At 33.3% G+C, this 17,927-nt stretch overlaps 1 protein-coding gene across 2 annotated transcripts in view; it reads right to left on the reverse strand.

The window, feature by feature from the left end:
- The window catches only part of LOC118184292 (suppressor of lurcher protein 1-like), a 246,512-nt gene that overhangs the window by 43,702 nt on the left and 184,883 nt on the right, over nt 1–17,927 (reverse strand). For both annotated transcript variants that reach the window (XM_035353943.2, XM_035353944.2), the window contains exons 3-4: nt 12,251–12,441; nt 9,275–9,313 (exon numbers count right to left, since the gene is read on the reverse strand). In XM_035353943.2, the coding sequence (XP_035209834.1) occupies nt 9,275–9,313; nt 12,251–12,441 (230 nt within the window). The remainder of the gene's footprint in view (nt 1–9,274; nt 9,314–12,250; nt 12,442–17,927) is intronic.

A 17,927-nucleotide genomic window follows, 5' to 3' on the forward strand; every position in this document is an offset into this window, starting at 1 on the left:
GGCGAGATTTGCGCCGGCGAAACGGAAAAGTACCGAAAATTTATTAGAGTTACACATTTTAAAATAAATAGGGATTTTAGTACTTAAATTAAATGTGGAATGCAATTTTACACAGATTTAAAGAAACAAAGATTTTCGTGGCCTTTTTATAGAAATTTTTGTTCTGTGGCCTGTTAAACAACTTTTCTTCGAAATCAAATATATAATAGGAGAATCGAAGCATAAACCCAAATGACTATTCAATACAACTTCTAACTGTGAAGGTAATTATCCTGAACATTATTTTTTATCCTGGAAATAAAAGCCAAAAATATATCAAAATAAGCAATCTTTTATCCAAAGAGCAAAATGCTTGCAGCCACTGGCACACATTTTAAAACATGATCGAAACGAAAGGAAGAAAAGATTACACTCATCGTAAAGAAACTCTTCACTGGAGAGTACATTTATTTCGCTTAAATGGAATGAATTGTTTTGTTTAAAATTTTTGCTTATAAAAAAACTGCTATGGCATTTCGGGAAATGTGTTTCTTGCGGAAAATGTAAAGCAGCAAGCATTGTACTTTTTGGTAAATATTTTCCTTAATAACTTCGAGTTGAAATTCTGCTAAGCAGACCGGCAGCTAAAAAGTTGTTTACTGGAACTTTACTGGATATTTCATGAGCCAGCAGAATACAAAGTATTAGTTACGAAAATTAATATTATTTACTGAACATGCCTTAAATTAAAGCTTAAAAGCACTAGTTTGTAAAATGTTCTAATTTATTTAAATACTAAATAAAAAGACTATTCTGCAAAGACTAAGTCAAAATAACTTTTCCTTCGTACCTTGTAATTAAATAAAAAATAATTAGCAATAGCTATTATTTTCTATGAAATGCTATTATTCATCCAAGTTAAAACCGGTACATATTTTATATTGAATTAGCAACAAGATATTATTGAAACATCAATATTTTGTATAAAACTAGTTTTGCTTTAATATGAGTTTTGAATGTCTCTGGTACGGAGGTTACTACGTTTACTTAAATTTATTTTATTATTACCAATTTCTTTCCCAAAGAAATTATATTTGTTCCCAAAGTTATTTCGTGAGGTAAATTTGTATTCTACAGCATCTTGATCTAAAGCTTCCCACAGGACTTAATTACGTTTAGGCTGAATGTGTGGAATGATATGCAAAACTTCAGTTTTCTTTTCTATTAGGTAGTTTTGTACAGCTTTGAGATATACCTGGAATCACTGCAGTGTTGATAATAATGTCAAGTAATAATAATTATTACGACAAGTAAGATACAAATGCAATTGGTACACTACGATAAATAGGATTTTGTAATACATTTTTTGATTCCATTTTCCATCAATTTTCTACACCTATCTTACCTTTTTAGCAGTAAAATCCTTTAGAAATAAATTTATTCAAAAATATTAAATATAACCAGTTTTAAATAAAATCTGGAAGACGTAATATAAGTAAATTCTATCACATTCAAGCAATCAATTAAGATCCTTCAGTAATACTACAAAGCTCTTTGTGACTGAGAAAGTAACAAACTTGTATTGAAGTAAAATTGCAAGAAAAAATGGGTGAAGTGCAGAATCGTCCACTTAATTGGCGCGTTTTTTTTTTTGGCGCTTTTTGCAAGAGTAAGAAGAACTGGCTTTTTGTCAATTTCCTTTGATTTTTTAAGTGAAAATAGATCGATATGTACATGGACAAAGTCGAGAGAGTGCGCAATGCCGAGTTTGTGCAATTCTCTGACGTTTTTTAAGTGAAAATAGGTCGATGTGTACATAAATACCGAGTTTGTGCAATTCTTGGAAACGCGCCAAGCACTGGGTGATTCTGTACTTTCCGCGGGAAAAAAAAAAAAAAAAAAAAAAAAAGTTAAAACCTTCATTTATTTTTATCTTCGTTATATATTTCGCTTGTTGATAACGTTTAGTCGAAATATTCAGACTAAAAAGACAGCGAATTCTCGTATTCTAGTATATGTATGAGAGTAGTTAGGTTTAGAGTTTACACGTGATTTCAGAAAGAACCACGGGGTGAATATTCAGAAGTGTTCCTTAGAGCCAAGCTAACGTCACTAGGTTAAACATTCCACAAACGGGCGCGTACTTAGCGCATTGTGCGCAGGCACCCTGTCCAAGGCCATTACTCCCGAATCCAAAGAGACTCGCTAGATAATAAACAGCTCTTGAAGAGGAGTTCCTGACGAGCTGCGTTAAGCGATAATGAGCTAAAGATGCTTCTTTGATAATTTTGATTATTAATAGCTTTCTTAAAAAGAAATAAAGGTTTTATGCCTTTAACTTCGCAGTTCCGTGAATTATTCCTAATTTCCGTAATAGTGTTTGATATTACGAAACGTACGGCAGAAGAAAAGATAATCGTAAGAGATGGGAAAAATGATTTCTAAAAAGCTCATTCTCTGCAGACTTTTGTTTAATATTTGCTTGCTTTTGTAAGCTTCCAGATACGTAGTTTTTAGATATATTGTAGAACGCTAGGAATTATTTAGTCTGAAATAAGAGAAAAAAACAGAATTTTTACGCAGAACTATATATTTTCAGAATGTTGAAGCTGAGGTTTAATCTCAAAAATTTATAAGCAAATTACTACTAGTTTACGTTGCTTAAATCTCGTAAAAAACCTTCGTAATTATTGCGAAACTTTCTTAAATTTATAGCACCGGTATTCTTTTATCTAAATACATTATCTTCACTACAATACTGCACCAAAGATAATTTAAATACTGTTTGATGATAGGAGTTTAAAATAGCACTATAGGAATTAATTAATTATAGAAAACTTTTATTTAAATCCGAACTGCTTCTAAATTTTTATAGTACATTATTTAAATGTTACGTCTACATGTTAGAGCCTTGACATCATAAAACATTTTGACGGCAGTATTTGAAGCCCTGTCATGTTGTTTAATGATCTATTACTGCAATAAGTGAAGCAGCGAAGAAATCCTAACGCACGTACATTTCGGGTTTCCAAATCTGAGCTGCAATGATAACTGAACCCAACTTTTTCAAAAGGAATTTCATGTATGTTACTTATACGATAAGATTAGCAAAAATTCAAAAACTCTATTTTAAAATATTTTCATTTGCTTCTGAACAATAAAGAAATACAAATACGTGTTTTTAAGAGTATGTTTTAAAGCTCAAGTAAATATTCAGAATTGTTGAAATAATGCAGAAATGCTGAAGACCTTACTCATTAAAATGGAGAAAGCAAGCAAAATATAAGGCAAGAGAAAATTTGTTACCATAAATGGTAAAGCCACTTTACCTTTGTAGTTTAATTCTATAAGATTTGTTTGAGACAGATTGTTTTGGCTACTGGATACTCAAAATCGAAAGAGCTATGTCAGATTTTCTTTAAATATATAGCACTGCAATGGTATGAATTTTAAACATTTCATAGTTTAAACTTCCATGAACTTTGCGTTGTTTAGATTGTAAGGATAATTTGAAACATAAACAATATTTTATAATATGATAATTGTTTTTCTACTCTCAAACGAACCTGATTCCTTAAAATGACTTTAAAAAAATTAATACCTGTTTTATAAACTTCTTTTAATGTAACTATTTCACACATTTTTCTCAAAACATCATTTTATCAGGACGATATATGCCCGGTTTATATTAGAATGAACCTAATTATTGAATTAATCTACCAAGCTTATAAACGCTTTTTTTATATATATGCTCATTCAAATCAGACACCTTTCCTTAACTGCTAATGTCCATTTTGATGAATGTGAACTTATTTTTGTGGATCATAAGAATAAAATTAGGGTAAATCAAATAGTCAGAATGTTCGTCGTCAAACCATGGTCAGCTCAATGTATGAGCCGTACGGTGATTTGAGCCATTTCTGATACACGTACAAAACTGGTTAGCTAATAGAATGTGAACTTTACCGTATGTATATCACACCTAATATAATGCAAATTTAAAATACAGTAAAATTTTCTAAGTACTTTAAAACATATATGTTATGGTTACGTAATTAATATACACTATTACTAATAAGCATTTATTACTTACGTACTTATTTGAAATGCAGTTACGGATATATTCTCAGATTGTGGCGTCCATATATTGCTCACGATTTCCAGTTCTACATATCGAACATAATATTAAATGTTTAACATTATTACGTTTCTGAATGGGGACTATTAGGTTGCATTTATTTCTATAAAAACACAATATTAAGATTGGTTTTGTTATTATAAAAAACGCAGGCTTATGATTAATGTATGTGATATATCATACCAATCATATTCAGATAGTCAAATATGGGAAATTTATAATTAAAAGAATGATAGTTTCCTTAACAGTCAATAACTGGATAGTTGACTTTGAAAAATCAATAACATGGATTTGATACGTGACTTGACAGTACATTAGCTAGCTTACAGTACATAAGCAGAAGATTTAACTATACTATGTAAATTTTATTGCATGTATTATAGCCAAATTTTGTTTTAATTCCAGTTGTTCTATTACTTTTCAACGGATCTTTGCCTCAGAAACATAAATTACTTAAATCAGTGCTATTAACTAGCTGTGATATTATTATTTGTTTAATTTCTCTACTTTATGTATTCTAACATTCGTAACTCATGAAGAGTCCTATTTTGAATTTCCTTGAAATTTGATAACTGTTGTAGCCTTGTAAAGGCTATGTTCCTCGGGCTATGCTCAGTTTCCTTAATTTAGTTCTAGAGAAATTAGGTATTTTTGGGAAGCAGGCAAAATAAAAAGTGAGCAAACGCCTTCGCCGGGAATCGAACCATGGACCTCTGGAATACCGGACCAGTGTGCAGACCACCATACCCCGAAGGCACGCCAAAAAGGTGGGAGAAATACCTTATATAGTTTCTGATTAGTTAACAAATATGAATTCTGCCTCTGAATAACATTCGCCTGTGTGTTACCGAAACTGATCTTTGAATTCTCAGTACTCTTAGACTTTAGGTATGCATGTATTCATCTTATCCTGCAAGTTAGTGGGACTTGATTTCCTGTTACCAGAATACAGCTTTTCAGATTCATTACTACTTTCAAATTTCATGCGCGAGCCGAAGTTGAGAGTAAGAAAAGCCGGATATTTTTTGTCTGAAGGTTCTAGGAAGTTTGCATTTAATTTCATCAACAGCGAAAACTTCCTAGAATAGTAAAAGATATGATCAAGCACAAAGTGCGTTAAGCTTGAAATAAAAACCTCCATAACTAACATGGTTACTAAAGCCATTAAGAGTAGCACTTTAGCGATATAACTGCTGAAAAACCTGTTCTTATTCCTGCATGATTTCAAAAGAATGAATTTGGAACTTAATTTTTTATCAGATGTATGACAGAATAAATTAAGAATCCCTATTTTACAAACTCTATATCCGCAGGTTTCAAGTGTTTTTATCTCACTTTCTCCTTTTCTGCATTTGTCAGATATCATCTTCCCCCAAGATTCTTCTATTCAAGTGGTGCATTCCGTATAATATGTTAAACTGAAAATATATCATTTTAGCTTGCAGTAAAGGAAAATATAACTCTATGGCACGCATGGGAAAAGGGCGATAATTCCTTACAATTTTTTATTGGTTTGCTGGGCTTACATGAGGCCAGTAAAGCTTTTGAGCTCTTCTCGTTGAACTTTCAGCCGCATCGTAGGTAAAACTGTAGAGACATTAGGTTATTTCGAAGTCGAAGAGATGAAAAATGAGCAACGCCTTCACCAGAACTCGAACTACGGGCCTCTCGAATGCGCAACGAGCGTGCTGACCACTACACTACGAAGGCGAAAAAATACCTTATACTACTTGCTGCGAGCTGTTGTTTACAGTTTGATTCTATGACTCTGAAGTCACTCAAATTTCTGTTCTTTATTTGTGAAATTCTCACTTTTCGTGTAAATTATCCTCTGACTGAGAGCTTCTATACTAGATATTTTTGTTTTTATTGATTATTTTGCTCCAACTTGTTTAACTAAAAAATTTGATAGGGGTGAACGATATTTTTGAGGATATTATGGTTTCAGTAACTGCGCCCTTAGAGAGATTTAAAGAAATGAAAAAGAAATTGTTTTCTCATTTTACTGAAAAGTAAATTTTGATCACAAGAGTGTAAATTACATGGATTAGGAAACGTGTATTTAATTTCTGTGTAAATAAATGTGTATTTAATTTAATGATGTAAATAACAATGAAACAAACAGAGGGAATGTTTAAAAAGTAAACACCCAGGTCGTTTTGATTGTCGGCTTATCTGTTTCTAATACGAGTATATGGCCATATTAAATGTGTCGTATCTGATAATATTGTATATTTAAAGGGACAAACTTCAATTATTTTTTATACAACGTGTTTGTCTTTATTGCAGGTATAAGCTAAAATATTTGCATTGTGTTTGGATCGATGGCTATATTTTAGATGTAATAGAGCTGGAATTTCGATATATTTTAAGAAAAATTGTGAAACCTATTCGACATATCAAGATGCATCATGCAGCAAATATATATTTTGCTAGTATAATTAATCCTGTAGTTCAGAATGCTTCAGCATGTCTTTACCAGGTATCAACAGCTCGAAATCATTCAATCAAATCCGTTTAATTAACTATAGCTAGTAGCGGCATTTGTCATATCCAGACATATCGTAATCTCTTAAATCGATCTTTTCCATTCGCGGCAGAAATTATGAACCGTTACTTGATAAAATACTTCATTCTGAATCTGCGCTGACTTTATCTACGTTTCATCTTATCTAAGCTAAGCATGGACGTCTCCACCCTTATCTAATGATAGTGTAGGAGTCGAGATAATCCAGGTTTGTCTGTAATCTTCTTTCTTTCATCTCTTGCTAATGAGATGTCTTCTCCTGAACTGGTTGAATCCCGAGAGGTAGTTTCACTGTTACAAAAGATGTGAACATTGCAGCATATAATATATATATATATATATATATACATATACAAGTAATACATAATATATATATATATATATATATATATATTACTTGTATGTGTTATTAGAGAAGTCACCCTTTTGAAAGAATCGTTACGAAATAGAAAAGCTTTACGCGACAGTATGCATTTATATCTGCGCTTAGTGATTCATAATACAGATTACGGAGTCCTTCGATATTTGAAATATTTTAAATTAAGAACTAAATTTTCGGTATGAGAGTCGGATAATACTAGCAAATTTTACTAGTCAAAAGTACTGTTCGAAAATTGCTATGAAGTAAAGTTAAGTTTATACTGAATTTTGTTTATATTCAACAAACTGATATAGTTACACTAAGTAAAACTTCAAACAATTTAAAATATTACAATAGTTTGTTTACACTAACAGAATCGTAATACGTAAGGCTTAATGTTATTTTCAACATACAGTAAATTATAGCAGCTCACACTTACAAAATTATAATTTTCGCTTCTTCGGCTCGCCGAACATTTAATTTTTTTGTTTCATGTAAATACTAGGAAACTGATTGCACATGAAAATATCGAGGTAAAACATCATGGATGAAATCGGTGTAGAGAAATAAGGTGAAATTCGTTGTATTCGGTATAGAAAAAGAAGCATCGCAATTATAAAACACTGCGCTGTAAAACAATATGTCATAAAAAAAAGAGCAGCAAAAGCTTCGTAGTTTTGAATCTTTGTTGCACAAAATGTCGTGGTAGACAGTAACACACCTAGAAAACTTAACAGAGAGGTTTTCAGGAGACAGATGTTTTCAGGTTTTAAAACTTTCATGGTTGCAACGGGTAATGATTTGCGACCACATGAAAAAAATCAAGAATTTATTTACCAATTTCAATTTATATTCAGATTTGTTTGACTAACTGATAATTTTAACTGAAAAAAATCAAGAAGGAATCTTAAGAATCCAAAGTCAAAAACTGAGTAGAAACTGTGATTTTTTACAGCAGGATAAGAGAATTTTAAATTTACGGAACAAGGTACTAAGAGTCATTATTTAATTAATTCCTTTATAAAAATTATCTGTAATTCATCATCAAAGAAAATGTAACAAGTCAGGAAAAAGAGTTCGTATTTATATTGCACGCATTTCAGACGTTAGCAATGAGCTTACAACAATACGCGGATTTTTATACACCTCTGAACATTATAACTGATGCATCATGAGAGGGAAACACAATGAAATTTAAATTTGCGTGAACGGTAGACAATTTCATGACATGCTTACAGTATACGCAAGATTAAAGACACCTTGAAAGTAGTACAGAAACCCAGATTAGAAATGCCGATTTTTCATTTGGAAATCGCTTTTACTCGTGGTTTTTTGTGTTAGATGTTGTGTTATGCCTCTGGTAACTCATGTTAGTACATCTCAGAATTCGATCGCAGGAGAAACGAAGGCTGCCGTGACTGCTGATTATCGCATTTGGAACTGCTGCTCGAGTTGCTCCAGGTTTAATGACTGGTATGAGAGTTAGCAATAGATGCACAGCTAAGAATTGTTGAAAATTGCTTTAATGACTTTAATAAACTTATTTATTCTCCTTTGAATTCATGAGAGAGAAGACTTTATATGCACAAATATTTTTTTCCATCGTGAACTAAAAAGATCTGCAAAGATAATTTGCATATTTATTTATATATGAAAATTATTATTTCCTCTAAAGCCGTGTTTCTTAACCTGTGGTTCATGGACCCCTTCGGGGTCCATGTGTCATATTTTGGGGTCCGCCGTCTGCTCCTAATTTTTAAAATGTTTGCATCAATATTTAAAAAAAAACTTTTTTTGTCACGGGCAACCTCTGTAAGCCGTCTGTCTGCCATTTCCCAATAATAGAGGCCTCCACAATACGATGAAAAGAACATTCGCAAACCATATAAATTTGAAATTTTTAGAAACACAAAGTAGCCTTTGAATTTTACTTCACTTGGAAATAAAGTGACGTTAAAATCAGTTCCGCAAAGTTCTTGCAAATTTTAATTTTAATTTCTTCAAATATTTTATACTATTGAAATAAAAATATTAAAATAATTAAATAATAAAGCAGAATATATTTTGTAATAAATGATGTTTAAGCAATTTTTTTTTCACAGAGGGGTCCGTGGCATATTTAAAATTTTTAAAGTGGTTCATTATGCCAAAAAGATTAAGAAACACTGCTCTAAAGGGAACATTTTATTGTTTAGGAACAAAACAGTCTTAATCTAATCAAACTCACGTTTACCACACGTAACATAAATTAAGAAATATCTTGCCTTACCTGTGCCTTGATGCTGCGTTGTAGCTGTTACTCCGTAGTCTGAAAGAAAGAAAGTTCACTTATGAAAGAATTCAACTGAATTATCACGTAAAACATGAAGTTCGGAGTTTATAAATACTGTACTAGATTACTTTACTACATCGTCAGTTTTTACTGATGTTTCTACTTATTTATAGCGTGCCAAAAATTTAGCCACAATTATGGAAATGATGAATTTCTGAAAATCCATTAATAATATACGGGTAATATACTGCCTTGTAGAGATTAAGCTCGAGGTGCAAGTTTTTAATGAGCAAGTGGGTCAATGGAATTAAGTAGGAGCACTTAATATTGTCGTGTATGAGAATATTCAAATAGCAAATGATGTGTCCGAAAATTGTAGCTCTTTTTGTAAGGTGATAACTGGCAATACGTTTCCTTGAAATGGATGTCTACCAGTACCATGAAACAGCAGTTCAGTATCTGAGGATTGTGTGTTCGGCAGGTGCGCCTTTAAGCGTTAACTCCTAGGGGTTATGATAAAAATGGTATCGTTAGTATGCCACTTGAAAATAGTACAGTAGCGCGATATAAGTTCAATGCATAAGCCAAGATTTGCCCTAGAATCTAACAGTCAATGTATCAGGTTCCAGAAAAGAAAGGAGAAACATAATAAGGCTAAGTTTCTGAGCAGATCATGGCAGTCTGCGCTGCGTTAATGAGTCCAGAGTTTCATTTGATGAACGGTAATGACAGTTTAGTGGACGGGTGCTTCGAAAGGGAAGGCATTATTCCATGACCAGAGTATTCTCCAAACCTCAATCCTATCAATAATCTTTTAGGGTGACTTTTGGAAACGCTGTCTCTGTATATGAATTCCCTTCAACTTCTACATACTTCAAGAGTTCAAGCTGGCCTTCTGTAAAATGGCAATTATTTGTCACTGATGCATGGATCATCGATGGAATAAGTAAACCATCAGCCTGAAGTTTGTTTCAAAGTTACGGGAGGTTTTATCCACTGTTAAAGGCCATTTCTTTTATCTATACATCACTCAAAACATTTTATTGAAAATGTTAACAAGGGGAAGGTCTTTCAACCTCAGTTTTCATTGCTTGCGAAATATATGTACATAAATCTGCTTTGCTTATTTAAAACTATTTCTTTCTAAAATTTATTTGCTGAGTTACTGAATTCAGGAAGTTATAGAAATATAAACTTATTTTGGTATGCAGCATTATTTTACGACTTTTCAAAACTTCAAAGTGCTCTTTTCCAAATGATACTCATTGGTCTCAAACTGATCGGTTCTTGGAAAGTAAATACAAATAATCAATAAACAGGTAGAACTCTAATTTGAAAGTATTTTCTCATCTATCAATTTTACTTAGTGTAGCTGTTATTTAGGATACATGTTTATTTCATTCGGTTTATCCTCACACGTTACACAATTCATGCAGAAAGGAGTGCATTTTTCTTACTAATACGTGTTATTGTGATAGATAATATGAAAAGTTAAACAGAATTGAAGTAAACTTCAATCTTGAAAAATGTGAATGGAATGCACTTACATTCAGAAAAGTGCCTCATAAGGAATTATATTAATACAGTAACAACGCTACATACCTCATATGAATATCGTTCATTACGGATTAGTCGTGATGCACAACCGAAATGTAGCAGAATATTATCGAACTTTGTATGAATTTTAGATTACCCGTATTTATCAAATTAAATTAAAATACAAGTTTGACAGTTATACACTTTTAGTAGCAAATTCAAATTCCATCGTGTCAACAGTTTATCTTTAGGTAAACATATGTAAGCATTTAACAGGAAGCATTAACATATATGTAACACAACTTTATTCATAATTTGACTTAAAAATACATTGTAAATTTCGTGAAATATTTGAGAACAAAGGGATTTTGTAGAAAAAATGAAAACTAAGTAATTAGTAAGCAGACATTAAAGAAAATAGTATGCAATCATTGACATAAAGTAAAACAAATTAGCTTCTTCACTTCTAAGTGTAGGCTGTGAATTTCGTAAAACGCCGAGAGACGTTTCAGGTGAAAACAGTAAAACCATCGGAAATAAAGCTACATTCAAAACGTCGTCCACACCTTGTCTAGAGTTGGTTTTTGAGGACGAAACACTTTAATTTTTTTTCCGCGTTATGTGTAGAGATTCATCATCTAATTTTAATTGATATCTTTCTTTCCCATTGTGTAGAATACGTTTCATGTTTTTAAACTGATTTAACATTCCTGGTTTAAAAATAGATCATTGTGAGAGTGAATTATGTACTTAGAAGGATAAAATATATGTAAATATACCTTCTTTAGTTTTATAAATGTACTCATGAAGAAATGATTTAAACCTGGATTCGTTCAAAGCATAGAGTTTTGCATTATGTCCACTTTTGGCCTTATGCTTCATTCTTAAAAGTTAATTCATAAAGCAGAAGAACTATATTCTAGTGGAATGCTATATGCCTATAATAAATTATTTTTGATAAAATATTATATGCCTAGAGTAAAACAGCTGCATTGAAATGTGTTTTCGATCAGCGAGAAACATTTTACTTCCGTTCGAGTGCAAAAATAGTCTCTTTCGTCTCAGAAACCATTTTAAAACTTGTATTTATTTCAAAAGGTATATGACAGCAGCAATAGTAACCTTTTGAACCTGTCATTGGAAGGTGATTTATTATTCCAATTTTCAGCTAAACGGAAAGTTTTACATTTGTAACGTTTTTCTTAACTTCCGTTTGATGGATGCAACAATTCCGTGATAAGTGGTTAAATTATAAGACATATTAATGGTTTGCTACTTTAATTACGAACAGAAATAATGATGATGGCTATGCTGTCTTCAAAATGTCTTTTGTAAATTAAGAAAATTACTATGTAATTAAAATTTTAAAAATAATAAACTTTGTGGTATAACAAACCAGTGATTTCTTTAGCATAAGAATTACAAAATATCTCTCACCTGTAACGAAGCGATAAATTGCTCTAAAGCCTTTCACTTCCGGTGACGAATGATAACTTCTGAAATCCAGAACCAATGATGGACCGTTTGACATCAGTTGCCTAGGCAGTTTGTTGCCGCAGAAGCTTTCCAACCTTTCTCTGCGACCGTTTATGGTAATGAATATCATCACCGCATCCACAGATTCGCAGCTACAAAATGGTACACGTTAAATCAGAATTCAACAAAAACTCTTACGAAATAATAACTTTATTACCTTGTATATATCCAATATATTTTAACTTTAAATTCAAAGGATATATATAAACACCCAATTTCAAATTTAAACAAAATCTTCATATTTTTTTCAGAGTAATTGTATCTCCACAAAATTAAAAATATTTTTAAATGATATTTAAAAATTTCGTGTGGATTTTTAGGCACACTAATTGAGATATCAGTTTTCCCATAAAGTAAATATTTACTAAGCTCATGTTTTGGTAGATATATTGGGAACAACTCAATTACCGACATGTTCGTGTATAGGAAACGCTTCCGTCTAATAGAAAGTACTTCTAAAAATATCAATTAAATTATGTATTCAAAAAGCATCTTCATGCTGTTTCGTGCAGTCAGAATAGTAGCGCAAGAGAAAATTGTAAAATAGGATTATTTTTCAACTCAAAGGAACTTATCACTGTTTCTCTTCTCTCATTGTGTTGTAGAGTTCCTCACTTTTATTCTACTAAATGTCGAGGAACCTAATGAAATGTTAACCGAATTATCGCTTAGTTCAAATAACAGAAATCGTAAACTCAAGAAAAGTTAACTACCCTTTATTTCCCTCAAAATAAGATGAACAGTCGGCCCATTTCTTCGGGCTTACAATATAACCTCCACTCTGGCTTAAAAATAAGAAATAAACACTAACTATGTCTAACTAGGACATTTAGCCGAAGCTAACACAAATCTAACGTAGTTGGCCCTTAAATTTAAACTAGCTGACGCCTATCAAAAAGGCACGTAATATACAGCTGAGCGTAACAACTTCTGTAAACTTAGCCCAAAAGTAAACACGCGCTACTCAGGATTCCCAGCTTTCTCTCTCGAAGTTGAACCTTCCTTTAATACTACTTCTTACTCATTTGCATTCAACGCGATTCTAAAACCTCATTCTGGTAGGGAGTTGTAAGTTGAAACCAGAGAAGATAGGAAAGCACAATTAAATTAACTATAATAAAATTAAAATATACCTTACACTATCAGGTTCAATGTTTCTTCTAACCTTCTTCGGAAACATACAATGAACCTGACTAGAACAGAGAGCTTACTAAAGCTATGTTCACTAATTGTAGTAAGTAGACAGGATACAGACGAAGGGTATACAAAACCCTTTATTTTTTTCTTTATATACAATGACTTCCGTACTTCGGAATACAATGACCCTCCACTCGGGGTCTAACTTAAAAGATATCAAAATAAAACTAAACTCTAATTTAACTTTAGAATAAGATTGGCCTTATAATAACAGGAAGCGTATGTAGCACAGAGACTGTGAACACTACAATACGTTTAATTTATCAAGAGGATTAAAACCTCTGGCCTGGAAGGCAAAGTAGCAACTGCGTAACTTCTAAGGTAAGCGGCCTGCTTCGAACTCACGGCTTCCTCTCTTCTGCTTGGCAAAAAGGCCACACTTAAATACTTGGCATTCGCCAGACAACTTTGCATAAACTCCTTCACGCTTATAATTCTGGCCTGAAGTAGAAAATAAGAAGTGATAGTAAAGATTTAAAATAAAATAAACGTTAGTAAAACTTAAGATCCTTACATACTTCCCGCCAGAGTTAATTAGTTTGAAACTGAGGTCTAAAACGACCTTGTTGAAAACTTTTAGCTCTAGAAACTAACGCGAGGCCAACCTTTTACAATCATAACTTAGCTAGAAACTAGAAAATTTTAAAAGAAAGAAATTTGTTACAATAGCAGCTCCCGGAATATACAACAATCTTTTTTCTTTTTCATCTGTACTGCATCTAAACAGGAGCTTTATTCAATTCTGGTTCCTTCCAGAGATCTGGAAGGAAAACTAGTTTAATGAAATGTTACAGAATGACATTGCAAATAACATATAGAATATACTTTTCTTAACATTCTTATTTCATTCATGACTATTTTAATTATCTCTCCCCGTGCTCTCTGACATGTGTTGTAAAAACACCAAACACGAATGTGTTTCTGTCTATGTGTTCAACACTTCCTCCTACAATCAAAACACTAACGTGTTAAAATTCAACATACGAGACCTCTTAACACACCCTAATTTCAACTCTAGACCCTGAGGTACTATTCTGAAAGTGGCAAACTCTAAAGTGTAGCGTCAGAGAGCCTAACTACATCATTCAACCTTTAACACATATTCACCATGATTTAATCTTTACAGTCACACGAATAACAAATTTTTAACATTACTTTCACTTTTACCATATCACGGTATTTCTAAACATTCAAAATAACAGTTCACATGTATACAAGAACATATCAAGATGCCGTTAATTTTACACATTTGAAAACATACATTAGTAGTACATTGTTAACTTCTATTCTTTTCAAAGCAAGTGCCAATTCTTTCTACATTGAAATAATACTACATTTCAAAAAGTCTTTCAGACTAAAACTTCTTTCTTGTTAGAATGTTTTAAATAAAATTTATACAATAACTTTTTACAATATTTATCTTTATACAACGCTATTATACATCAACTTTAGTTTTACGCGCGAGTAATTGAAAAACATAATAAGAAAATCGGTCACAACTCATTTCTCGCCCTTTTGGCGATAAAGGTAGACCTCGCATGAGGTAAAACTTCTTGAAATCTGCCACTTGCAGTAAGAATGAAAGATTAACTTAAGTTTATAAAGTAACATAAAATTTTACTTATCTTTGTAATATTCAGACATCCTTTTCTGGGCCCAGTCTTTAAAGCTATAGCAGACCGTAGCTTGGTTGATCCTCCTTCTTGTACGGGCTCGCCCTTCAGTGCTTTCCTCTGGAAGCTTCCGTTTTTCACCAGTACAGCCACCCTTGAACACCTTCCTTTTGTCCTCTGCTTGTGGTCTTGGCCGTTTGAAGGCAGCTGGTCTTGGTGGAACCGGGAAACTTCTGTCGTGATCCTGCTTGGACCTCGTTGTTGGCCGTTCAAATTTTTCTTGTACTTTTTCCTCCGCCGCTGATGGCCCTTCCGCAGTTCGGCGACTTTTGCTGCGGAGAGTTCTGTCGGATGAGTCAATCTTCCGTTTCACAGCCGGGTTATAGTTGCCGTCCTTTCTCCCGGTCTTTTCCACATACGTCGTCCTTCTCCCTTCTTCATTCTGGGGGTGTTCGTGAACTCTGTTTTTTGGACGGTGGAACGGCTTCTTTTTCTTTTTACCTTCAGTTTTTCCGCGGGGCAATTTTCTTTTCACTTGCTTCTGTCTCTCATTGGCTTGCCCTTGTACCTGTCGTTTTCCCACCTCTGGAACTTGTACCTGCGGTGTCTGCCGTACCGGATCCTGCAAAAGATCTGAAAAGATTTGCATTTTATTACGATCGAAGTAGGGCTTGATTTGATCAATGTTTGCGGAACAGGTTTCACCATTTCTTGCCTTTAACACTACAACAGCGTGAGTTATTTTTTCTATAACATATGGTCCTTCAAAGCATGGAAAAAATTTGGCAGTTTTATCTTCTGGTGCTGAAGAAAGTGAATGCTTAATTTTTAGTACTTCATCCCCTACTTTATAAGTTACTCCCCGTCGTTTCAAGTCATAATACAATTTTTGTTTTCTTTGTGCTACTTCCGTATTCTTTTTTGCTTCTTTTATTAGTTTTTCTATATCACCCATTTTAAATTCTGGGGCTCTTTGTTGCACATAAAATAGTTTATCTAACGGTGTTATAACCTTTCTGCCTAGAAATAACTCAGCAGGAGTTTTTCCCGTTGTATCATGTTTTGCGGTCCTAAGGGCGAAAGCAAATTCATTGACATAGTTATCCCAGCTTTTATGAAAATTTTTAACATAACTACGGATAATTTTCACTATATTTCTGTTGACCCGTTCAGCTATATTTGATTGCGGCCGATACGGGACCATTTTTAAATGACGTATGCCCAGTTTTTGGCACATGTCTTCAAATATATTACTTACAAATTGAGGACCATTATCCGATATAACTTTTAGGGGCGCCCCGTATTTTAAAATATATTTATTTAAAATAGAATCGGTAACTAATTTCGCGGAGGCTCGTTTTAAGGGAACCATTTCGGTCCATTTACTAAAATGATCAACTATAACAAGGAGATAGCGACTTTTGTTTAACTGACTTTTTGGGAAAGGGCCCAATAAATCGATGCCGATTATTTCATTTGGAAATTCGGATTTAATACTATTTAGAAACCCGGCCGGGCGGAAATTAATATAATTAACTGCTTGACATGTTGGGCAGGACTGGACATACGCCCTTGTTAACTTTTGCAGTTCAGGAAAGTAGACTGCCTCGCGTACGCGTTGAGTAGTTTTTCGAATACCAGCATGAGAAGCTAAAGGGCTGTCATGGAGCTCTTGCAGGATATTTAATCTAAGACTAGCTGGGATAACAGGTCGAAATTCGTTGTTGGAATTCGTAGTTTTTGTATAAAATAATAGACCATCTATTAGTTCGTAATGGGCCGCCCTATTTCTTATCGCCACAATATCTTGGTGGCTAAAATTTTCAGGATCCTTCAAATACTCATAAATACTTCCAAACTCAGGATCCTTACCCAGTTCGGTTATTACAGTTTCTCGGGAATTTATTGTACACGCTGTCAGCATTGCAACTTTTACGGTATTACCCTGTTCGTCTAATTTAATTCGTGACAGGGCATCTGCTACGATATTTTCCTTTCCGGGGGTATGCTTGATTACCAGATTATATTCTTGCAGCTTGAGTGCCCATCTTATTAACCTTGGGGATAAATTTTTCCCAGAGTACAATCTAGTTACCGCCGCATGATCAGAATATACTGTTATCGGCGCCTTTCCAAAATAGACTCGGAACTTTTGCACTGCTAACAGAACTGCAAGTGCCTCTCTCTCGGTCGCGGAATAGTTTCTTTGTGTTTGATTTAAAGTTCGGCTAAAAAATGCCACTGGCTGCTGATTTTGCGAAAGTACCGCTCCTACCGCATAATCCGAAGCATCCGCTGAAATTTCTAAATTTTCATCCTTTTCAGGAAATTTCAACACAGGGGCTTGCGTTAATGCTTGTTTTAATTTTTCGAAAGCACTATTGGCTTCGGCCGTCCAGGAGAATCTTGCCTTTTTCCTTTTTAATTTTAACAATGGCTCAGCGATAGCCGCAAAATCTTTTATAAAGGACCTATAATATGAACAAAGTCCTAGAAAAGAAGAGAGCTTCTTTGCCGTGTTTGGAGTCGGATACTTTTGTACAGCGATTATTTTTGATTCATCTGTCTCGATCCCTTTTTGCGATATTTTGTAACCTAAATATTTTAATTCAGGGGCTGCAAATTTGCATTTTTCGACATTAACTTTTAGACCGGCCTCATTTAATAAAGAAAACACCTGTCTTAAATCCTGTACATGTTGGTCTAGATTATCACTAGTAATAATGATATCGTCTAAATAGATAAATGTGGACTTTCCGAGAACAGGT

Source organism: Stegodyphus dumicola, chromosome X1, assembly GCF_044657685.1.
Source record: "Stegodyphus dumicola isolate Sdum_Otavi_A_Nest chromosome X1, ASM4465768v1".
Taxonomy (NCBI): Eukaryota; Metazoa; Arthropoda; class Arachnida; order Araneae; family Eresidae; genus Stegodyphus; species Stegodyphus dumicola.